General features: G+C 34.8%; 4 protein-coding genes across 5 annotated transcripts; 2 read left to right on the forward strand and 2 right to left on the reverse strand.

The window, feature by feature from the left end:
- Positions 1–3,181: 3,181 nt before the first annotated feature.
- LOC116002887 lies at positions 3,182–5,009 on the reverse strand. The gene is made up of 2 exons (XM_031243072.1): positions 4,760–5,009; positions 3,182–3,652 (listed from the first exon to the last, which is right to left on the reverse strand). The coding sequence occupies exons 1-2, from the start codon at positions 4,902–4,904 to the stop codon at positions 3,417–3,419; spliced, it is 381 nt and encodes a 126-aa protein (XP_031098932.1). The 5' UTR covers positions 4,905–5,009; the 3' UTR covers positions 3,182–3,416.
- A 2,993-nt stretch (positions 5,010–8,002) lies between these two features.
- LOC116001947 (2-oxoglutarate dehydrogenase, mitochondrial-like) lies at positions 8,003–13,863 on the reverse strand. Of its 2 annotated transcripts, none has more exons than XM_031241919.1 (9): positions 13,715–13,863; positions 11,670–13,303; positions 11,252–11,478; positions 10,818–11,150; positions 10,039–10,285; positions 9,518–9,646; positions 9,222–9,437; positions 8,882–9,005; positions 8,003–8,623 (listed from the first exon to the last, which is right to left on the reverse strand). In XM_031241919.1, exons 2-9 carry the CDS (start codon positions 13,215–13,217, stop codon positions 8,388–8,390), a joined length of 3,060 nt encoding a protein of 1,019 aa, XP_031097779.1. In that variant the 5' UTR covers positions 13,218–13,303; positions 13,715–13,863; the 3' UTR covers positions 8,003–8,387. The 2 variants fall into 2 exon arrangements, with proteins under 2 accessions (XP_031097779.1, XP_031097780.1); XM_031241920.1 differs by having other exon boundaries at positions 11,670–13,299; positions 13,715–13,857.
- Positions 13,864–15,587: 1,724 nt separating this feature from the next.
- On the forward strand, positions 15,588–18,766 carry LOC116002678 (heme oxygenase 1, chloroplastic-like). The gene is made up of 4 exons (XM_031242843.1): positions 15,588–16,324; positions 17,887–18,110; positions 18,253–18,360; positions 18,447–18,766. The coding sequence occupies exons 1-4, from the start codon at positions 15,913–15,915 to the stop codon at positions 18,540–18,542; spliced, it is 840 nt and encodes a 279-aa protein (XP_031098703.1). The 5' UTR covers positions 15,588–15,912; the 3' UTR covers positions 18,543–18,766.
- Positions 18,767–20,485: 1,719 nt separating this feature from the next.
- LOC116002834 lies at positions 20,486–23,100 on the forward strand. The gene is made up of 3 exons (XM_031243000.1): positions 20,486–21,030; positions 21,297–22,076; positions 22,736–23,100. The coding sequence occupies exons 2-3, from the start codon at positions 21,321–21,323 to the stop codon at positions 22,862–22,864; spliced, it is 885 nt and encodes a 294-aa protein (XP_031098860.1). The 5' UTR covers positions 20,486–21,030; positions 21,297–21,320; the 3' UTR covers positions 22,865–23,100.
- Positions 23,101–24,188: the final 1,088 nt, after the last annotated feature.

The following is a 24,188-nucleotide window of genomic DNA, read 5'->3' on the forward strand; positions in this document are numbered from 1 at the left end:
ATATATATATATATATATATATATATATATATATATATATATATATATATATATATATATATATATATATATATATATATATATATATATATATAAAAGCTCATGGTTATACTAGGCTTGGATATAAATTGTAGTATCTTTATATCTTTATATATAATAAAGCAAAATCCTTTTGGTGAAAAGTTCCCGCCTAGCAGACGTAGTGTCCGAGCCCGAGTGGACGAACCAAGAGAGGATTCGATCACGAGCCACAACTGACGGGAAGTAGTCCGACCAACAGCTAGGTGCATGGTCTCCTCCGACATCGCCGAGATGAGAAGAGAAAGGATGGCTTGGTCCTGCTGGAGCCATTGTAGACGAGCAGAAGCCACAGCCCACCGGCGTTACTACTGTCTGCTGTCGACGCCCCTAGCGCGGGTACCTCAGGGCACGGATATGAGCCATCAACGAAACCAAGAAGTTCTTGGCCACGCAAGAACAGAATGAGTTGCGTTCTCCAAAACAGATAGTTACGGTTGGTTAATTTGATTGAGACAAAGTGGTGAGCCGACGATAGAGACGGAGTCAGGTTAAAAGGAGGAACAACATCAATTTCGGAAACAGTCCGCTCAGAAGAATCACGAGCAGAACTGTCGACATTATCCAGGGCTGCCTTGAAAGAAAACCTGGTTACTACTGATACCAGATGAGGATTGAATTGTCTGACATTACACGTAAACTAAACAGAGATAATATAAGAATGTAAATGAAGAAATCTAGTAGAAGACAACCACTAGAGTCCTAACATGTATGAGTATTGTGGGTACATTTATCCACATCGTACCCAGTATAATCATACATCGAATCATACATTTTTTTTTAATTATACGTGGTAGAAAAAATACGGTAACAGTCAACATGATATACTTTCTCATAAATCTATATATAGTCAATGATTAAATGTTCTCATTTTAATGATTAAATGTTCTCATTTTCATAATTTAATAATAGTTGTAAGTATCAAAGAATATAATGTGAGAAGTGTGAACTTTGACCAAGAATTAAATGGCCAGCTAAGTTTGCTTCCCCTCTACTCCTTTAAAGGAAAAGAAAATTAAAATTAAAATTTTTAAAAATGTCTAATTGCCCGGCCCCTTCAATCCAATGAATAATGTCATTAGGCATTATAAGTATTGAAAAGACTCTAATTAGGTACTTTAATTTAAAGTGGTAAAATAGTATAATTATGTCTTAGGCATGCATACATGTTCAACATGTTCCACAAGCTGAGCAAATACATAGTATCTTAATCTGTATGTGTATATATATACAACTTTTTATTTTAAAAATTGTTTTAAAAATAGACAACCAGTGGATGTTTTCGTTGATGAATTGCCATTGGATGTCCATCAACAAATAAAATAGTCATGACTATACATATTATGATCTCAAAAAAGTCTAGATCTGATCTAACCGTAATTCATCTTAGAGAAACGAAAGCTACATACCTTCCTTCACCCTCTAAGAAATGAAGGTGGCATGGACACCTTTATTTGTCTAGGTCTAAAGAATTTTAGATCCAAAGAGCCATAACTATCTTGTTCACAAATGAATAGCATGTACTTGTCCGTTAACAAAAATAGGAACGTTTTAAAAAAAATTAAAAAAATATATAAAATTTGTATACTCAAAATTCATGTAAGTATTATAGGATGCTACTTGGTAACCCAATAAGCCACACGTCAGCGACAACCTATTGAACATGTAAGATTAAAATCTAATTGTAGTATTTACCGATTTAAGATACTTAATTAGAGCTTTTGTATTTGTTTCTCAGTTAGATGACCTAATTACACCATTCGCTAAATTTAGAGGCTAATTTGATGTTTTTTTAAAATAAAAGGATAAAATGTCAAATATACCTTTAATTTCTACTGGTAGTTAAATGGATCATGAATGTAATTTAGTACCTCAATTAAAAATAATACAATTATATCAGGCAATTTCCATTCTTGTACAATTAAATATCCCAACAAAAAAAATAGTGCAATTGTACGTCCAATTATAGTGTAAGGGTATATTTGCCCCATTATTATTATTATTATTATTATTATTATTATTATTATTTAAAAAAAAAAAAGTTAGGCTAGATATGAACTTGCCAAGACTTGTATTGTTTATTGCTATACCTAATCATACTATCCATGCCTTGCAATATTAGGCATGCAATTGACCAAACAATGAATAAACAATATTATTATATATAAAATATGAACAATACAAATAAAATAATACGGAGTAGTTCTTTTTAAGAATATCACCAATTCTTTCTATTTATAGTAGTATGCACAAAATCTTTTTCACCATCGTAAAATTTTCCTAGAAAATATATCATAACTAAATGATCATGAAATTACAATAAACATTAACTGAGAAAATTTTAAACAAAAATAGAAGAGTGGTTTTTAGATTATTTTTTTTTAAGAAATGGAGAATATTTCGATCTCCTTTTTTAAAAAAATACCAATGTAACGAATTCTCTAACTTGGAGATCGAAATGAAAGACAATTTACACCCATGAATAGTAGGTCTTAGTATCAAATTTTATCGAAAAAATTGTAATTTATTCCCCTCAGAAATATGTTAATTATCAATGTCACCCTTAAATTATTAGTGGTGTAAATGTTGCCCTTCGATTTTTAAAACGTGACATATATTGCACCTCTCCTGAATTATTAGTACTGTAAATGTGGTTACTTGTCGTTTTCCATGTTTGAAGACCACTTTTTTTTTTCTTCCATTTTTCTTTCTTTGTTCGTCCTCTTTCCACTGACAACAACATTCCTCCTTCCTATTAGGGGATGGGTAATATATGTCACGTTATGAAAATGGAGGGGCAACATTTACACCGCTAATAATTCAGGATTGACATTGATAATTGACATATTTGTGTGGGACATAAATTACAATTTTTCCAATCCTATCAATAGTAATTTTAGTACGGAGTATATATTGAATGTTCATTTTGAAATAGTACACTGTACATTGTACATTAAAATTGAACATTTAAAAAATAATATTCAATATGCTAAAATTAATCTTCAATATATTAAAAATGAATATGTATGTCACTTATTTACATTTTAGCGTGGACAATGGTCCAAGGTACATACAATGATTGTACTTATAACTAGCCGCAAAATTTGAATAGTAATTCCATCACATTTAAAAAGATATCCTAATTTGACCCTAGCTTTAACTTGGATAAAAGGTCAATTTCATGTTCCTTGATTCTTAGTACAGCTATACATTTGAAATGAAAAATGCCCATCATGGCAACATACTAAACAAAAAGAAAAATGTAACAATCAAAGAAGTATGGGTGGGAAGGGAAATATTGCACAAATGAGGGGGTGTGAAAAGCAATTTTCACAAATTCAATAGGAATAGCCCACACGGCTGACGCCTCTTTCCTTGAGAATGGCGGTGTAAAGAGCGATTCTATTGGGTGGGATTTCTTGCAATTTTCCACTCTTCTTTATTGTACATGATGACTTTTGGACATTATTGCAGTGTAGCCTCCTGTATTCTTCGTTATTCCCACTTGGCTCCACAACATCTTTTGCAAAACGCACCCTCTTCTTCTTCTTTCTCTCATTCTTCCTCTTACCTTCTGCATATTTCACATATTAGTCCAAACAACACTTATTATATTACTAGTATTTTATATATGCGATACGCAAAAGTAGATGTCCAATATTAGTAATCCATATTAAAATCTTAGATTTATTTAGATTTTAGATATTTATATTATTATAAAATAATAATAATAATAATATAATAATAATAATAACAACAAAAGTTATAATGGTATGGGTATTTTTGACCAAACTTTTGTGTAGTACAACTCTTATAACATAATGTATTAAAAAGTAATGGAAAACATGGACATACATAAAAGGTATAACATTCATTTACACTTATTAGTTTTTAGATAAATACTAAAGAAAATTATTACAATTCCGATCCATATATAAAAATGTCATAATTTGGCATCTCCTTTATAATTTACGAACTATTATACAAAAGTGAAATTTACTTCTTATTAAGTATATAATTTATAAAATTACAAATATACCTCTATTACTTTTTTGTTTTAGAACAAATCCAGCCTAATGTCCAATATGTTGCAAAATTTTCTTTCATAAATTTGAAAATCACTACAAACCTCTTATAACTTGATTTTATTTCTATTTCTTGATAGGTAGAAGTAGAACCCGGCCCCATGGCAACATACAAAATTATAACAATCTTCTTTTTTTTTTTTTTTCTCAAGAATTACGAGAAAATATCATATGCACATGTAGATTACGGTCTTACAAAAAATGTCTTGAGATATTTCAACGAGACAGATCATATTTAATAATACGTGTTTTAATTGATTAATTAACACAAATAAAGGCGAAATTTGTCTAGTCGAAAATATCTTTAGAATTACATGAAGACTAACAAGAATATTGTTGGACAATGCAAGAAGACGAAGAAACTTAGGTTCAAGAAGTGTTGTTTTTTTCCCCAAAATATCCAACCGAAAAGGAAGGAAAAAGCGTAAAGTGAAAGGTTCACATGCAGAGAGGATTCCAATCATGTCAAGGAATATGCGAATCCAAAAACATTTTCAAATTAAAAAAAAAAAAAACATATTTTATTATTATTATTATTTCTTGTTTCTTGATTAATAGCAGTGAGTAGAGAAGAAAATTGAAGTTTGTGGGAAAACCTGAAGAGATGCAAGGACGAAGGAGAGGAATTGGGGTGGTTTCCGGCAGATGAATAGACGACCTCTGGAGGCGGCAGGCGAGGAGGACCACCGTGCCGGAAACCGCCATGGCCGTCGCTAAAACCATTGCTTGAGAAGTCAACATGGATTATTCCAACCACTGATCTTTTCTTAAAGAATTGAAAATAAATGAGAGAGACAGACAGAGAGAGAGAAGAGAAAGAGAAAGAGAAAGAGAGAAAGGTGGTTTGGTTTTGCGTGTGATATAGAGAGTAATAAATATTATTGTGAAAAATTTTAGAAGTTTGACTCAAACTTGGTGTATATTCAGTATTAACACTCCTCGAAAAGAGGGTAAATGACAAAAATAACCAAAAAAATAAAATTAATTTTTTAATTTATTCTGGGTTAATATTATATAGTGAATTTTTCAACTAAACATCACCTGAATTTTTCTTGCATGTTTTTAGTATGGTGTTTGGCAAAAAAATCTTACAGAAAAGATTAAAGATAGTAAAAAATTTAAATCAGGGACTAATAATGGAAAATATACTAGCCAAGGACTCTGAGTAAAAATGTCATAAAAATCGATGGACTAAAATTTTTTTTTAAAAAAAAAAAAACTCTTTTGATTAATTAATAGTTAAATTGGATGATTTTATTTTAATTTAATAATTTATCAATAATTACATCAAGTCAAGTAAATTTTATTCTGATAAAATATCTTAAACTCTTTCCAATACATAAATGGAAAAATAACATTGCAAGATATATCAAATAATACAAAATTAAATCCAAAAGAAAAAAAAATCCATGAATTGATGATGGGAAATTAAAAAGGATGCATTTATAGTAATTAATTCTCATTTAGGAAAAAGGAAAATGTGTAATAACTATATTTAATTAAATCCAATTATTCCCACCCAAAAAAAAAATTAAATCCAATTATGTTTTAAACCGGTCACACCATACCAAAGACTTTGTGGTCAAGCTGTGGCTCTCCCAAGTGAGGGGTCACAAGTTCAATCCCCAGTGGGGGTGTTGACTCTTTGTGTTTCAAAATATGTATGAAGTATGAACAGATACTACATTGTAACAAAGTCAATAGCATTCAAAAAAAAAAAAAAAAAAAGACAAACCGGTCACACCATGGTTTCCTTATAATTATTTTATACTTCAATTTCATTTAATTATTATATTGGAATTGTTTGGTTCATGAAGAATGGTGGTGGTGGTGGTAATTATGTTTTAAACTGATCACACCACGGTTTCCTTATAATTATTTTATATTTCAATTTCATTTAATTATCATAGTGTTTGGTTCATGAAGAATGGTACGGTGGTGGTGGTGGAACGTTAAGTTCATCATTTTTTAAGATATAGATAAAACAAAAATTATTGCATAATTTAAAAACTTTGGCATTCAATGTAAAACATGAAATTTGTTTGGTAAATAGGAGATTAGTCAATGGGACATTATGTGCTTCACATTGATTACTAATAAGAACCTGCGCTAATATATAAGGTTACGTTTGGGTCAAATATATACTCATGAGCTAATTTTTGTGGTGTAATTAGGGTTTAAGTTCATATTAGTTGGTATCATACTCACTGAGTCGACAGTATGCTGGTCTAGCTTGCTCCATGCACCTACAGCTCGCCAACAAGAGGTAGCGAGGCAGCAAATTGGTAATATAGCCCATGGGGTTGACTCACAAAGGAGAATAATATTCCGGTTGGGGTTTGAACTCCTCACACTATGACTAGCATTATTTGTAGGCATTACCTCCCATTGTTATTTTCACAATTTTTTAATCGTAATTTTGACGGTAAGTATTGTTACTGGGTATATTTGATAGAAGTGAAGTATAGTATTATTTGTGTGTAATGGGTAAGTACAGTAGACAAGTGAGTAACAATTCCCCAATGTAGATCTGTGTACTTAATGAGAGTGAGTGATTTGAGTACAATATAGTAGTGTTGTGTATCATAAACAAAAAGTGTCCCCATTGCATCTACCACAAGTCTGCTACTTATACTATGGCTGCAACGGCTCTTCCTCTGGTGAGTGTAACGGACTCCCAGTCCTGACGAGCATACATTGAGTGCTAGTAATGGTGAACATATATTGAGTGCCGGTAATGGTAAGTCGTTGGAGTAATTATCATCTCATCAATGTGTCGTCTTTGTGTAACGAGTGACCGTTTGTTGCCTTCGGGTCAATGCTGATGATACGAGTCGGGTGTTGCATGCCCAATTATCCTGTCAAATTCTTTTAGACAAATAATTCCTGTTACATCTTAATTTTAAATTTTATGATTTTGTGAAAGTTAATTTGTCACATAATTGTCACTCTATTGTTAACTTTATGAACAAATTTGTATATTCCAAATTTCGCAAAATAACCTTAGTACACAAATTAAAATCAAATGAATTTTTTTTTTTAAATAACAAGAAAATCGACAACCACTACCCAAGAATGTGCATTGGTTAAACTCTGTTCCTGTATAATAATTCATAAATCACACATAAAAAAAATTATATTTTGGGTCATGGACCACATTGTAAGGTTGATCACAAATAAATATTCATTTTAGTATATTAAATGTTTATTTTTAATGTATTGAATGATCATTTTTAGAATATTATTTAAAATTAAATTTTCAATATACTAAAAATGAGTTTCCAAAAAAAAAATGAACTTCTATATTAGTGATTCACCTTACAATGTTAAGCATGGTCCACAGTATAATAATACGGGTCAAATTATATATATATATATATATATATATATATATATATATATATATATATATATATTACAATTTTCATTATAAGTATTACAATTTTCTTTCTAAATAACTCTTCAACCCTTAATATTACTTTTTAATTTAAAATTATTACATTTTTTTAATCAAAAATACGATATATTTCCTCATAAGTAGTAGTATTTCTTCATAAATAACAATTAATTAATTCATTCATAATTAACATTACATTTTTTTTCTTATAAATAACTATTGAACGACTAAATATTACTTCTCTTTTTTTCATAAAAAATATTACTTCTTTTTTTTAAAGCATTACATTTTTTTTTATAATTATCAAACAATTTATTCATGATTAGTTTCTACATTTTTCAACATAAGTATTACATTTTCATCTTGACTTGACATATCTCACGAATAAAAGTCTATGAAACTCTTTCACAAAAGACTCACTCAAAAATAAATCGTACTAATAGAATAGAACTCTGTATGACAAATTGAATCAAAAAGATGTTAACAAAAATCAAACAAATATAACCTCTTGAATCATGGTCCACCCCTCTAAGGAACATATTTGTTTCTAGTCTAAATTGAAGTAGTAGCTTTAACATCTTTGTAGCACAATAGCTATAGAAATTCCTGATTATTTTATACAGTTGTAAGTTGTAACAAGTAAATCAACAGGTCCAACATCAAAGAAAGAGACATCACACCTGAGTGTGACTCATGTCAAAATTGCAAAAAAGACAAGAAAGCCAACACTGATTCAGATGATACATACAAAACATCATCTGAGCAAAAAGGATAACTTTCATCACAAGTCTTTTGCATGTCGAGTGATCGCCAGAGCCTCAGGTTCATCACGGGAAGTCAATTGGGTTTGGCTGCAAGGCTTTCTGGACGAGCCCGGCCTGTTCTTTGATGTGAACCTGTAGGAAACCAGTAGCGGTTGAAGCTGAAGAGAGACGGCCGACATATTTGATGTCGTCCATGTTGCCCCTCCCAACCGCCTTCATTGCAGTACAAAGGCGAGGTGCAACGTAATGGAATGCGCCCATGTTCATGGGCTCTTCCTGGCACCAGACAATCTCCGCATCTGAAAAGAAATCATTAAAATGGAATCAAGATTGACACTTTAGGTTTTTCGTCCACTCTTGAAAAGCTGATTTTAAGATCGCAAGCTTTCATCAAGTGACTGATACTAAACTTAAGGTTCTAAAGGACTACGAGCATCTAAACTATATGATAACGCTAAATAAATCTTACACTAATCACACTGACTTGTTTGATCACTTAAACAGCCAAAAGAATGTAAAAGGACAAACTCGGGTATCTTAAAGAATGATGCACATACTTGGATAGCGTTTCAATTCACGCTGGACAAGGTCGTACGGGAAAGGACAGAGCTGTTCCACCCTACAGATAGCAACATCCTTGCCATCGACCTTTCTCCTCTCTTCATCAAGCTCGTAATAGATCTGAAATAAGCAGGGAGGAAAACCAAAGAAATATCATAAGTATCTAAAATCAATAATGTTAATAACATATCATAAAGCAGTTTGCTTTTCTATTATATTATTTGAGTGATACACTTCACTACGCTTGGAGGTACAAGAAAATGTGCATGTGGAAACACATATCTGAAATGAACAGGAAACGAGTGATGTGAGATAAAGGTAAAGAACCCTACAGACCTTTCCTGAGCAAAGAACCAAGCGTCTAATACCCTCTTCGCGATCCGAATGATAATTCTGATCTTTTATGAGGCGCTTAAACCTGGTGCCTTGTTTATCAAAACCGGGGTGGCCTTGGACATCATCAAACTCAGATAGGTTTGACTTGCATTCCTTGTGGCGAAGCAAACTCTTTGGTGCCATCACAATAAGAGGTTTACGGAAATCCCTGTGGATCTGAGATGACAAATACATTGTACATAAGAAAATGACTAAATAAGCGATCAAGATTAGAACAGTCTCTCAGTGACACTTACTTGTCGTCGGAGTACATGGAAATAATTTGCAGGAGTAGTTACATTCACCACCTGCCAATTGCATTCTTGAATCTGTTTTCGAAGAGTTGGGTCCATCTCAGGGATAACATAGGGGTTATCAGCACTCATCTGGAATCATGATTAACGGGATGGTATTGGTCAAACGTTGTGCATTTTGAAAGAACTTAAAGAATAGAAGTACTGTCAAGTTGCAAGAGATTATCGACTCGACTAGAACACAACAGTTCACAATGAATGCGAAAGAAACAACCTCTATTAGGTTGGAGATTTATTTTAACATATAACAAAGTTAACAGCATTTTTATAATTACAATTTCGTAAGAACCTGATTATGATTTGATCTTAAGTAACATTCAGTGAAAGTGTGAAACACCCGTTTCACTCTATTAATCCTCAAATGAAGCCAGCAGAAATCGGGAACCGATCATGCACAAGCAAGAGGAAGAATATTGAAGAAAACATAGGCATTTTGAATCTAGCTTAGCAGATTAGGTCAATACCTGAAGAAAACGCTCCAGGCGTGCACTCGAATGTTCAGGACCCTGGCCATCATAGCCATGAGGTAGAAGCACAACTAAACCAGTCTGGCGCAACCACTTGGCCTCCCCACTGCTCAAGAACTGGTCAAATATCACCTCGGCTCCATTGGCAAAATCACCAAATTGGGCTTCCCAAAGTATAAGTGAATTTGGATTTTCCATTGAATAACCTAATTCAAATCCTAGAACACCAAACTCTGAAAGAGAGCTGTAGAAAGAACACAAAATTGAAAACAAGGTCTTATTTATAACGAAAACAGAACATATATAACTACCCAAATGAGCCTTAGTACTAATCTAGTTAAGGTCAGATGGAAAGAAACAAAAAAAAACTATAAAAAAAAAGGGTACACTGCCTAGAATGGAACATCAGTACTTCTGAAGGAAGGCATTTCAACTATCAATCAGAGAAAAACGAGGTACACTGACTAAACTATTATAGCCTGAGAAATGTATTTTAACATCAATTAACCCTTTTTTTTCTTTCATAGATAAAATCAACTTAAACTAATAAAATGTTAGAACTTAGAAACCACTTGCCTCATAAAACCCTCATATTCAAATTCATATGGAGATGAACATTTATGGGAAAATGTTGATCAAACATTCAAATGATAGATCAATAAAGAATTCAAGATATAATAAACGGAAGCAATTACAGGAACATACTGAGAAAAAAGGTAATTGAAGTAGAAAATCTTTATACCAGCCCAAAAACAAAAATTTCTGCCATAACTTACCTGTTGCTGACAGTAAACATTTCTTCATTTTGATCCTTCATAATGTGATCCAGAGGACAATACTGCTCTCCTGTCTCCTGATCGTGGAGAACAGCATGTCTGTGACTGAAAGTACCCCTTTCAACGTCCTGACCACTCAACCTGACATGATTACCTTCCACGAGCAATGTTGCAAATGCAAGTGCTTCTGCTACTGCCCAGTCAATGCCCTCACCAGTCTCAATCATCTTTCGGCGCTCATCAAAAATTCTTTTTATTGCTCTGTGAGGCTTAAAACTTTCTGGAAGGGTTGTGATTGCTTTGCCAACATTTGTCAAAATCTCTGGCTTGACACTGCGGAGAAAGCATATATTGAGCCTCAAGTTCCAAATAAAACAGAAAGAAGAAAAAGTAATACACTAAATGTTGGACTTCCCAGAGAGCAGAAAGTGTACCCAGTATTTCTGATTCGGGAAAGCTGTTCAGGAGACTTGAATCCTAACCAAAATGCTGAGAGCCAGTCTCGTTTTTGAGGAACATAGTCTTTGCTAGCAACAAACTCTTCATTAAGTATAGTATTGATTTTATTCTGTATCTTCTCAATCTCTTCTTTTGTAACATGACCAGATTCCAAAAGTTTCTTCTGATAGATCTCCATCGAAGAAGGATGATTCTTGATGACCTACAGAAACCATTCAAAGATAGAAAGTTAGATTTATATCAAGGACCATTGAGAAAAAAAAAATGCAAAGCATGGACAGTATCGATTATAGTCAAGCTCCTTACATAGAAGCAAAAAGTGAATAGTATGGTGCCTTTAAATAAACCAATTATTCCAAAGAACAAGGAAAATAAAAGGTAAAAAGAGCAAACCTGATACATTTTGGGTTGAGTAAAGGATGGTTCATCAATTTCATTATGTCCAAATCGACGATAACAAACTATATCGACCACAACATCTGAGTGGAATGTCTGGCGCCACTCTGCAGCAAGCTCACAGGCATGTACAACAGCTTCAACATCATCACCATTGACATGGAAAATTGGAGCATCCAAGGCCTTGGCAACATCAGTACAATACTGAGAAGATCTTCCAGAGCTTGGATCAGTAGTGAAGGCCACTTGATTGTTAACTACAATGTGTATGGTGCCACCAACACTGTAGTTTGGAAGAGCGCTAAGATGCAACGTTTCATAAACAACTCCTTGCCCTGCAAAGCTACCATCACCATGAATCAGAATACCCATATTCTTTGTCCTATCCACATCATTATTATAATATTGTTTTGCTCTAGTTTTCCCAATCACAACTGGGTCCACAGCTTCCAAATGACTTGGATTTGCAACCAGTGAAAGATGAATTCTCTTCCCTCCTCGAGTTGGCCGATCATACGATGTGCCTAAGTGGTACTTCACATCACCAGTTCCCACATAACCAGCATCATTCACAGGTTTTGTACCGCCACTAAATTCATTAAAAATCTGCCGGAGAGGCTTACGGACAACATTACCCAGAACATTTAGTCTTCCTCTGTGAGACATACCTATAACTATACTCTCCACTCCTAGATCAGCTGCCCTGTCAAACATTTCCTTCATACCAGGAATCAAGGTTTCACAGCCTTCCAGCCCAAATCTCTTGGCAGCCACCCATTTGGTGGCCAAGAAGTTCTCAAACTGAGTGCTCCACATCAACCGGTCAAGAATAACCTCACGCCTCTGGCGGTTGTATTCCATAGGTGTTGGTGTTTCGAGCCGCTCCCTCAACCAATTACATTTTTCCCGATCAGGAATGTGCATAAACTCAAAACCAATTCTTCCACAGTAAGCCTGCTCAAGTCGGGTCAAAATTGATCTCAAGGTCTGCACTGGACGGTTCTCGGACAAGAAACCAGACATTCTCCAAACACCAAGGAAGAACTCACGATCAAGATCAGCTTCAGTAAATCCATAACAAGCAGGGTCCAAATCTTCAGGAATCTCTCTCTCTTCTAAATCCAAAGGGTCCAGCTTGGCTTTCATGTGACCATTGACCTGATAAGCCCTTACAAGCAACAAGAGCCGCATGCTTTCCTGAATTGTTTGGCCAGAGATCCCTGGAGATGTAGTTGCCTGGCCAACAAAATTCCTGAAGAAATTATCCCATGACTCATCAACACTACTTGGGTCTTGTTCCCATGCCCGCTGAAGCTCCTCAAGGTACACACTACTTGTCCCATCTAAGAAACTATCCGTCAGCTTAGAAAGTGGCACAGGCCGTGGCACAGGGGCAGATTGTGCCTTGGACCGAACAACTGTGGTCTGAAAGTACCGACTTTGAGAAGGGAGAATACGAGTTCCAGGGACATGTGACCCACCATGTGACAAAGCTCTCCTAAGGGCAAGCTTTGCCACATTAGATCCAGCTCTAAACCACACCATTGCTACAACCCGAGTTCTCAAAATTCAATAACTTGTCCAAAGACTTATTCACTTAACCTCACTAACAGCAGTAGACCATACTCTATCTTCAATCCAACCAGCAACCATGATTAACACATCAAGATAAAATAAACTGAAATGTTAATAACCAAGCAGAATGACAGGCAAACCATAACCTAATATCTCAAAATACTCAAAAATTACCATAGTAGTTTAGGAAACTTATCAGGAAAGCCACCTAAAGTTCTAAACCAGAAATTAATACCCATAAGTATCAAATTTTGAAACGAATCCACCTCATCGATAAACACCAAATCAAGATCTAAACTTTCCTAACACATCACTAATATGAGCTGAAATTAATGGGTTAACAAGATTGCTGAAAAATAAAACTCATTTATCACTGGATTCATTACGATTAATAAACTCTGAAATATTGTAAGTTCAGAAAAACCAAAAAATCAAGATTGGGAGAAAGCTAAGAGTTATGTCAATACCTCTCGTACGGACAAGAAAGGAGAGAGTTTCGGCTGCTGAGAGGAACCCTAAAATGTGGGCATAACCAAAATAGCTTCGAGAGCTGGTTCTAAACTTGGGAATGGAAGTTCAAACCAAGATCTTTTCCTAGTAATATCTTCTACTTTTTTTGGATTGCCACTTGCCTTTTTCTCAAGTTGGTTGTTTGACTGCATGGCGAGTGAGTCATGCTATTGCCATGCGGCGCCGTGCCCAGTGGGCTTTTCCTTTTCTTTCAAAAAAGTTTTGAGACTATACTCGGAATTGGGCCAAACAAAATCCTCTCATTGTGCCCTACTTTGTAACAACAATTTAAAAAATATAAAGCATGTGTTTGGTTTAAACATTGAAATTGAGATAGTGATGAGAATCAAATACTTGTTTATTGTCAAAAACCTTGTGGTCTAGTGGTCTGTCAGTAGTACTCGAGTTGGGCGGGAATGCGGGATGTCACTCTCTTATCATGTACTTTAGACCAGTGTCTTTTCAGTTTATTTGTCAATCAGCGAATTTATTAGTCCATTCTTTTGCTTGAGTAACTACTTCTCAATCTGGTTTGTTAGTTTGGGACGTTTTCATTCTTTCTTGTATTGAACATTTATTTCATGCTTCTTAATATATGAGTTCGTTTTCTTCAAAAAAAAAAAAGAGAAAGAAAATATGAGAAGTCATTTTTTTTTTTTGAAAAGATATGAGAAGTCATTTTGTTTGGTAGTAAATAAGAATTGAAAAAGAAATTATTAATTAAAATAAGAATAAATAAAAATGAATTGTTTAAATAGGGTTTAGGGTTGAAAAAATCGCTAGGTGTTCATTGGGCGGTCTGGGAGTGCCTAGCACTTAGGCGGGGATTAAACGATGCCTAGGAGCCGGTGTATTTTTTTAAATTGTTTAAATATTTTTTTAAAGACTAATATTACTATATAATACTAAAATATTAAATATTAACCTAAAAAATATTTAGAGTTTAAACAATTTGGGGTTATTTCGCTCAAACAATGTTGTTTTGAATATAATAACCCATTAAAAAAAAAAGAATAATAGCTAATCAGCCGACTAGGCGACCTAGTCAGTGCCTAGGAGACCTAGGCGGTCAGCGCCTAAGCAATCTAGGAGGCCGCTTAGACCACCGATTAAGGTGATATGCTAGGCGGTTGGCCGACGCCTATACTGGATTTTGCAACACTGATGTGTATTTAAATTCAATGTTTAATGCATGAACAATGATTTTTAGTTTAAAAAAAATAAACAATGATTTTTACTCCGTATTTTTTTCTTCCTTATTGTTGATTTCACTATTCAAAAGTAGATGAATAGTAGGATATTAAAAAAAAAATAGACAAACAAATATGATAATAGATACCAAAACCTATAGTAATGTGCAAAAAATTCCCAGCCAAAGATTTTTTTCTTTTAATTTTGTCCAAATGTATCCCTACGTGGTAGGGGACTGGCCAAATGGTTTGTTTCATTCACATGGGTAGAAATTGAACCGCCAACCTCATGCTTAAAGAACAAGGTGTTGAACCGCCACACTAACCGTATTGGTTAAAGATTTTTTTAATGATTCAAAAACTCATAAAGTCGTAATCACTATTTAAAAATGCGTAAAAATAAATTTCATTTTTAGTATAATAGTAAATACATTACACTATAATGTTAGTAAGAATCAAACTCAAAAAATTTAGATACTAAACTTTGATCATCCATCTATGAGACTCTTCTCCAGGAGTACAGGACTGCCACAAAAACAAAGGTGGGGGTGGGGCCCACGAAAAAACATCGTATAGGGGCCAGACAAACGGCGTCGTACGCTCTCAACTACAATTGCCTCGGCCGTTTCAAACCGTTTCCCCCACCTTCAATAAAGAAATGAAGAAGCTTATCCATGGAGGAGACACATACTGCTGCTCCCAACAATAATACACATGCTCATCAATACTCCCCTCCCATACACCCTTACCCAATCAAAAAGATCCAATTTTTTTTTAAACCCCAATCTATACATACAACTTGTGTGTCTATAGCTTTGCCTTGAAGGGAACTCTAACCCTCAACTGAAGATACTAAAAAAAACAAACAACGATTCAATAGCTTTGGGTTTCTTCCATCATACATAAGGCTAATCTGTCATTTTCACTCTGACGATTTATACCCATCTGAACACTCTTTCCTTGTGATGGCTTCTATAGCACCCTTGTCCAAGTCCCAGCCTTTTCTTGAAAACACCCAATTTACAGGGCTCAAGAGGCCTCAAGCTCCGATTTTCTCGGTGCCCATTGGGAGGAATCAGCAAAGTTCAAGGCTTTCCTTGAGAAAATCCAAGATGGTGGTGGCTTCATCTACAACTGCTGCAGAGAGGCCCAAGAAGAGGTACCCTGGGGAGGCTAAGGGGTTTGTGGAGGAGATGAGGTTTGTGGCTATGAAACTGCATACTAGGGACCAGGCTAAGGAGGGGGAGAAAGAGCCTGAAGGTCAGCCTATGGCTAAATGGGAGCCAAGTGTTGAAGGGTACTTGAAGTTCTTGGTGGACAGCAAATTTGTATATGATACTCTGGAGAAGATTGTGGAAAAAGCCCCTTTTCCTGAGTGTGAGTTTGTCCATATATATATTGCTCTGCCTTCTTTTTCTGCAATTAATCTAACATCTATGTATGGTATTTAGGTGTATAGTATTAGACTTACCTTTTGATGGTTTGGCTTTGTTTAGGGTGTGTTAGTGGTTGTTTTGAACAAATTCTTTGTAGTCTATGTTGTTGTAATATTTGCTTCTTCTTTTATGTTTGCTAATGGCTTATCAGATGTGTTCCCACTTCCCACTTAAGAGATAGGGCTAGCTAGGATCTGTTTTTAAATTAAGCTGTTGGAACATGAGCTGGGACATCTGTTTTCTATGTCATGTTTGTCACAGATGATGAATTTATCTCCTTCCATCAAAATACTAGTTATAGCGGTGTGGGTGAGTGGTCCATTGCTCCTGTTGTTTTAGTGTAGAGACTAAAGCATGTTGTTTTTCCTCATTGTTAGGGAGCTTGGTGTGAGCTAGGTGTCTTTGATGTTGCTAATGCGTTTTGAATGTATTTAATGTTTTTGTGCAAATTCTCCTTTTAGGTTGCAGGTTGAAATGAGTTAGCTTTGCTTTTTGAAGTGATTTTTGGCTGTTTCTTTTCCTCTTGTTATTTTGTCTCCTCTAAAGAATTGATTTTAAAGATCCATTTCATGTTGTGACACCGGTTTAAAATGCGTCTAAATTGATTGCACGCACTCGCTGGACTGGAAAAAAGGTAGCTATGATGAGTTTTAGAAAGAGCGTAGATCACTTTGTTACGAATTGCTTTGAATAAACGGTGCAGTAAGGAGTGTAATATTTAATAAAGCTCGAGTGTGGCTGAAAAATGGCAAAGTTCTTGTGCTTTAGAGGTTTATAATAACTAGTGAAGTACGCGTTGAAACACATTTGAGGAAGAGAAAGCAGAGCTTCAGCCTCGGTCCAGTGTTTCCCTCAGTTAAGTCCAGTTGAGTCCGGTTTCTGTTCTTGATAAGTTAGGGGGCACGAAATGACATAGAATGGTTTTTCTCAAACATGACTATTCAGGCTGTTGGCGTTTTAACTTTCTTTCTTTTTATTTATAGTTCTAAAGGGTGGAAATCATTAGGACTATAGAAGGAAGTTTCGTGAAGATCACAATAGAATAGACAGAGAGTACAAGCATAGCAACAGAAATATTGGTCATATTTCTAGTAGAGCTTGTTCATCCAATATTTCTTAGGAATGGGAAGTTTACTTTTTTTTTTTTTTAACATGATCATTTTATGCTTGTACGGTTGTACACTTGTACATGACCTGCATACGTAAGTTCTTGTTGAGCGGAGGCCGGTGAAGGGCCAAGTCCAACACTAGGTGGCTAGGGTATTGTTGGGCGGAGGTCTGAAGGGCCAAGTCCAGCACCCTGTCTTTCGAAAATGTGACGGTATAAGGAAACAGAGTTGCGCCTTTGCTACGAGCTATAGCTTTTGGCGTAGTAGTAAGCACTTGATCCTAACCGTTCTTTATTGTGAAACGGGGAGCTACTCATAAGACGTTATTTAACAAACCTTTAAACCTAGACTTGTGGTTAAGTGTAATGCTTTTTATATTTTATTTGGGCTGCAGATGCTGAATTTAGGAATACGGGTCTGGAAAGGTCAGAAAGGCTGGCAAAGGATCTGGAATGGTTTAGGCAGCAGGGTCATGCCATTCCAGAGCCATCAGAACCTGGCCTCAACTATGCCCGCATTCTTGAAGAACTATCACAGAACGATCCTCAGGCGTTCCTTTGCCACTTTTACAACATATACTTTGCCCATTCAGCTGGAGGCCGCATGATTGGGAGAAAGGTGAGGCTCGAGGTTACTTGTGGTTTGGTTTAATTTGCATACTACACACACTTGACCACGAGCAAGCTATATATCAAATGGTGTGGCAGTGGAAAATGTAATTTGGTTAGCTTTAGTCGATTATTTGCTCTCCTGTTTTCAGGTAGCCGAGAAAATACTGAACAAGAAAGAGTTGGAGTTTTACAAATGGGATGGTGACCTTTCTCAGCTTCTGCAGAATGTTAGGGAGAAGCTGAACAAAGTTGCTGATGTAAGTTTCTGAGTAACCTTTTTGGATTCCTTATTAAATTTACCAAAATCTTTCAACTCATTTTACTGTCATTCTTTACCCTGCAGAGCTGGACCAGAGAGCAGAAGGACCACTGTCTCGAGGAGACAGAGAAGTCGTTCAAGCTCTCGGGAGATATTCTCCGTTTGATTCTCTCCTCGTAATCTCCAAGCGAGTTAAATTTCACTCGTGCTGTTTGTAATGTCCCAGCAAAGCAAAAAATCGCACTTCCACTGCTGTTATTGTGTATGTTTAATGGCACAGGCTGATGCCATTGTCCATTGTTGAATGCTCCTTTCCTTGCTTTCAATATAAGGCTATGTATATAGTACTTTGCCTGTTAATATGCAAATTCCAAAATTGGATCTGAACCTCAGTTTCTGCCCTACTTGTTTTTGTGTCATGAGTAAGTCCTAACCATAGGAGACACCTTTAAATCCATACTATACTCAAACTGATAAATTATTGTATGGATCATGGTCCACATAATTATGTGGACTATGAATGCATTATATGTTTTTAATATATTAAAAGTACATTATTTGTTTATTGAATGTACATTATTTGATAATATATTAAAAACCATATAATTTTAAATAATGTACTTATTATTTATAGTTCACACAAATGTGTGGATCATGGTCCATGGAATAATGATTGACTCATTCGAACTCCCGACCTCTCTAAGAGATGAGAATACACAACCACTGATGCCAATTAAATTAATTATAATTTATTTTTAGAAATAATCATTACAACTATGAATCATTTCCATTGTTTTGAGCATAATTAATTCATTATTATAATTTCAGCTATTATCAGGTATTTAAAGGATAAATCTTATCATTATTTTGAATATAATTTATTTACAAAATTATTATTTATTAATCATAACCATTTTTTTGAACCTAAACCATTACTATAATTTTTATTATTTTTTAGTATTTTAGACAAACTTTTATTATAATTTAATTTACCATATATAAAGCATATAATATTTTTTTTTTTTGAAAACATATAATATTATTTAATCTCTCTAAAAAAAATTAATTTCAAATATACAAACAAAAATCTTTTCCTAGGATGTGTAGGAAAAGGATTATGTTTATATATATATAGACATAGATTATCAAACATTCAAACATTCTTTATAAATTCACGTACTCTTAAGAACAAGATTTCTCCCAGCATATTCAACCCCGTGCATTATGGAACCACTCGGTATGCGTCTTCTTTTTCCGAATTACGAGTTTAGATAACAGATTTATATTTGTCTGTAACTCAATTGGTTCGTGTAGTAGATTCAAGGGCCGATCCAAATATTTTATAGGTCCGGGGCGAAACTTTAAAAAAGACCCTATTTCAAGTAATCGTTTTTGAACCATTGTTTTCCTTTCATATTAAAATCTTTATCATAACCTTGATCACACAATAGATTAGAGCAGATAAGAGCATATTAGAGAGCTAGAATTAGAACATATCAGAGTTAGGATCACAGCATATTAGAGTAGTTAGTTGTGATTCTATTAACTGTTCTAACTTGTTTTTTTTTTTATTACTTTTTTCGCTTCGAGATAAATGTTTTTTACCTAAAATAAATTTAAAAAAATTTGTTATAAGAAAGAACAAAAGCACCTGAATTTTTTAAAAAATTTTCCCCAATAATTAATAAGTTTAGTTGTAACACAAATTTCAAACATTTTTCTTTCACTTTCTAAGTTTCTTGTTTTATATTATAATTATAACACTATATATTAAAAAAGAATATATATATATATATATATATATATATATATATATATATATAGATATCTCTTCAAGCATGTGCCCTGAGCGTCGTCCAGTCCGCCCTTGCTTAGGACCGAGCCCTGAGTATATTGTAGACAACAATACATAATTACAGTGCTAGGGAGTTACACACAATGTGGTGAACTTTGGACATTAAGTACTAATCATCCCACAGGATGTTGATTCATCCTAATTTATTCTTCTAGTGTATCAAATTATAGGGCCTAAGGCATGGGAATTTAGTCTTTTATCGACAAGATTTAAATTTAAGTTTTATTACTTTATCTCTACATTATTAAAATTTAGATTCGATTTTCCATCACCTGACCTAACTGATTGATATTTTGTATTGATGCGACAGTGAAACGGCAGAAAACAGAGTGCATTGATTTCATAAGCAGGCTGCCGGATTCAATAATTCATCAAATCTTGGATCGGCTTCCGATCAAATATGTCCACCGCGCATCCATCTTGTCCAAGGACTGGCACCGCTGCGTCTCCGATTACCCTCTCCCGGAGTTGAGAATCCCAGTTTCCGATGAAGCTCAGCTGTCTCCCAACAATATACAAGGCTTCTACGCGCGAGCGGAGCGCCGCGTACGCGCCTTCTACCAAGATATCCCTTCGTCTCTGCCGAGAAGCACGCTGCAAATCGACTTCCCCACTAGACAATCTCTTCTCTACTGCAACCGAGTTCTGGGTATTGTGGCCGATCAAGAGAGAGTGAAAGAGCAGGATGTTCGCCTCACCGGTTGTCCCTCGGCGCCCATCAATACTTACACTGGCTTCCAGAGAATCTTGGCCGCCGATTCTCTCGTCGTGCTGGAGTTGAGTCGCTGCAAGCTCACTCTTCAGAGATTGGAGGTAATCTATCATTTTTCTAATTCAATCACCCATTTACCAAATAAGACTCTTTGACCAGGTAAATAATCAACCTATCAGTCAATTTTGACTTATTTAACTATTATTAGTTTTTTGGTTAATAAATTTTTTATAACTCCAAAATATTAAAATTCAAAAGAATACTCAAAACAGCCATTTCAATTAACTTTTAAAAAAAAGAAATTATACCAAACAGTTATCATGTAACAGCTAATCTATTAAACAACATTAAGTAATTATACATGCAGGTGAAGCTTCCCAATCTGCGGAAGATGTGTTTTATGGATTGCGTGTTGTCTCGAAGAGATCGCGTGTTGCATAAGTTTCTACAGGGATCGCCGTCCGTGAAGCACCTCCGCATCCGCAACTGCGATCGGATCGAGAGACTCGTCGACGGCGTCTACAAGATCGTCATTCCGGCGGAAAATCTCAAGTACTTCGACTGCGTCGTCCGGAGATGCTACCCGCAGACGGTGACCATGGACATCCAGTCCCGCGTTCTCCGCGCTTTCCGTTTCGAATACTCGCCCTCTCCCTCGCCCACGTGGCACCCGCCGCATTTCCGGATGAACATCGACCTCACGCGCCACCCATCCATGACGCAGTTGAGGCTGAAGAGGGTGACGTTTCTTCGGCGCTCCGATCGCCTCCCGATGGACTTCATCCCCGGCGCCTTGGCCGCCGTTCAAGATTTGCATCTCAAATTCTGCCGGTTTCAGCCGCGGAACTCCGTCCCCGGCCGCACCATTCTTACCCATAGCCTCACCAGATTGGTGTTGTTTGAAAACCTACGATTCAACCTCGGCGTCAACGTTGTTGCCCCAAATTTAGTTTCGCTCCAATACCATAATTCTTCTTCGCACCCATCAAACCCTTTGTCTCACATTATCGCCTTAAATCTCCGGGACATTCATATCAAAATCATAGCGCCCACTCAGCTTTCTCTCATAGCCTCCATTAATGATGAACTCAAGAAGCTTAGAATCTACCCATATGTTAGCATACAATGCTTCTCTCTTCCCAACAAAGTAAGTACTCAATCTATATCCATGTTTTACTTTATTTTTCTAGGTATGCTTTAACTGCTTAATAAAAATAATAGTTATTACATTAAGTGGATCGTAAATTAAAAATACATTGTTTGTGTATATATAAACTACATTATATTATTTGAAAGTATATGACTTTTTATATATTATCAAATTAAATAATGTATATTCAGTACACAAATAATGTACTTTTAATATATTAAAAATGTATCTTGTATTTCATGGAAAGTATATTATTTGAGTATTGAAAGTATATTATTTTGTATGAGGTATATTTAGTACAAATAATGTACTTTTAATATATTGAAAATGTAATTTTTTTTTGTGATCCACATAAAAATTTGCCTAATAAAAAAGGGTGAGGCATATTTTTGTTTATTCATTTTTCTTCATCAAATAAAAATGAAATATTTGGTGGGAGTAAAAATTGGAAATATAATTTGGAAGTATGTGTATAGCATTTCTCAATTTGTATACTGATTTTTTGCATTTGTCTGACGTGAAAAAGTTTCACACATTTTTTTTTTTTTTGGTATAACTGAATAGCAAGAATGTCATAGTATTGGACATTGTTATTATTCGGTGTTGTAGAATCAATTTTTTTAGGGTGGATCTAATAATATTATTATTATGTGCAGGGTTTGGGTGCGCAAGAACAGCAAGGGATAGTGATGCAACAAAAGCTATTTGAAGTGAACTGGAAATCTCTGCTGCAATGTGAATCATTAGCAGGTAATACTGTATGCATATCATCCAGGACTTGCTGATTTATTCTCCATGATGAAGATCCCAATCATCAGTTAGAAGTCGTTGGCTCAAGTGAAAAAGGCTTGAGAAAGTTGTTTAAATAATGGCTCAAGTATAAAATGAGTTTGAATATATGTGTATATCGGTATACAACAATTTCATTGAAAGATCAGAATTGTTCCGAACTGGCCTAAGCCACATTATGCAAAGAGACATCATTATCATCTCAATATATACTTAGATTTTATTTCCATTCTATTCTATGTACATATATATTCCATGATGATCTATACAAATTCCTTGACTGAGTATTTAGTTTGGCCACAAGGAATGTTAGGTCAAAGTATTTACTTACAAGATCTGATTTGGTTGGAATATTTTTGAATTTTTTACTACATGGTTTTATATAATTAATGACTAATTTGTAAGTAGCAAGCAATTGCAACCATCGGGCTAGATTATGCAACTCTAACCCACCTCATGCGGGCTCGCATGTTAGTTCGCGAGCTTAACTTTAAAAGAAATTATTATTTTATATTCAAATAATTTAACCTAAATAATATTAAATTTTTTCATGTTTAAAAATTTAAAAATTTATATTTTTTAAGATTTTAATGTTTAGTGTGTGTATATATATAGTCTGCGGGCTAGCCTGCCAACCCGCACGAGCCAAGCCCACCGAGACTGTATTTTCACAGGCCAAAAATTCTAGGTTTTAACTCGCCCCACCGCAAGGCGGTTTAGGGCTGGCCCACCGGCATCGTCCCACCTTGACACCTTGCCACTCTGAATACTCTAAACATGAAAGTCATAGGAGATTGTGTTGGCTTTCTATGAACGTACACTTGAATTACTTCAAGTGAATTTCGTAGAAGGAGATATGATCAAAATACTCTTAACATGTCACAATGTACACATTTTGCTATTTTTGCTTAGAAATTCTTGAAATTCAAATATTAATGAATTAAGAATCATATTCCATCAAACTAAACTAGATTCAAACAAAATTAAAGTATATAAGCCTGAGGCTTATATTCCTGAAAACGAACTATAAAAATGTAGAGGCTTATATAGTGCTTACCACTTTTAATTGTTTTGATTGCCGGTCTTCTCACAAAGACCGTCAAGGAGAAACGTTGGTATAGACATGGAAAAAATTCTCTTATAGCCATGGTCGACTTGCTTATTGAATCAGAGGTGAAGTTTTTTTTTTTTTTTAAACAATCAAAGGTGAAGTTGAACCTTCAACATACGCTTACTTGTTTCCAAATTAAAGTAGTAGAGATTGAAATTGAATCTAGCTAATAATGCTTGAAATAGAAATTGCAATTGGAATCTAAATTT

This window comes from Ipomoea triloba, chromosome 13, assembly GCF_003576645.1.
Source record: "Ipomoea triloba cultivar NCNSP0323 chromosome 13, ASM357664v1".
NCBI lineage: Eukaryota > Viridiplantae > Streptophyta > Magnoliopsida > Solanales > Convolvulaceae > Ipomoea > Ipomoea triloba.

What these genes read in the sequence shown, in the direction of transcription:
- LOC116002887 (XM_031243072.1), bottom strand. Translation starts at nt 4,904, where the DNA reads ATGTTGACTTCTCAAGCAATGGTTTTAGCGACGGCCATGGCGGTTTCC. An exon ending in TCGTCCTTGCATCTCTTCAG is followed by an intron (nt 3,653 to 4,759) that starts GTTTTCCCACAA and finishes TGAAATATGCAG; the next exon opens with AAGGTAAGAGGAAGAATGAG.
- LOC116001947 (XM_031241919.1), bottom strand. Translation starts at nt 13,217, where the DNA reads ATGGTGTGGTTTAGAGCTGGATCTAATGTGGCAAAGCTTGCCCTTAGG. An exon ending in TCCCGAATCAGAAATACTGG is followed by an intron (nt 11,151 to 11,251) that starts GTACACTTTCTG and finishes CTTTCTCCGCAG; the next exon opens with TGTCAAGCCAGAGATTTTGA. An exon ending in TGGTTCTTTGCTCAGGAAAG is followed by an intron (nt 9,006 to 9,221) that starts GTCTGTAGGGTT and finishes TGCTTATTTCAG; the next exon opens with ATCTATTACGAGCTTGATGA.
- LOC116002678 (XM_031242843.1), top strand. Translation starts at nt 15,913, where the DNA reads ATGGCTTCTATAGCACCCTTGTCCAAGTCCCAGCCTTTTCTTGAAAAC. An exon ending in GCCGCATGATTGGGAGAAAG is followed by an intron (nt 18,111 to 18,252) that starts GTGAGGCTCGAG and finishes TCCTGTTTTCAG; the next exon opens with GTAGCCGAGAAAATACTGAA. An exon ending in AGCTGAACAAAGTTGCTGAT is followed by an intron (nt 18,361 to 18,446) that starts GTAAGTTTCTGA and finishes TTTACCCTGCAG; the next exon opens with AGCTGGACCAGAGAGCAGAA.
- LOC116002834 (XM_031243000.1), top strand. Translation starts at nt 21,321, where the DNA reads ATGTGTTTTATGGATTGCGTGTTGTCTCGAAGAGATCGCGTGTTGCAT. An exon ending in GCTTCTCTCTTCCCAACAAA is followed by an intron (nt 22,077 to 22,735) that starts GTAAGTACTCAA and finishes TATTATGTGCAG; the next exon opens with GGTTTGGGTGCGCAAGAACA.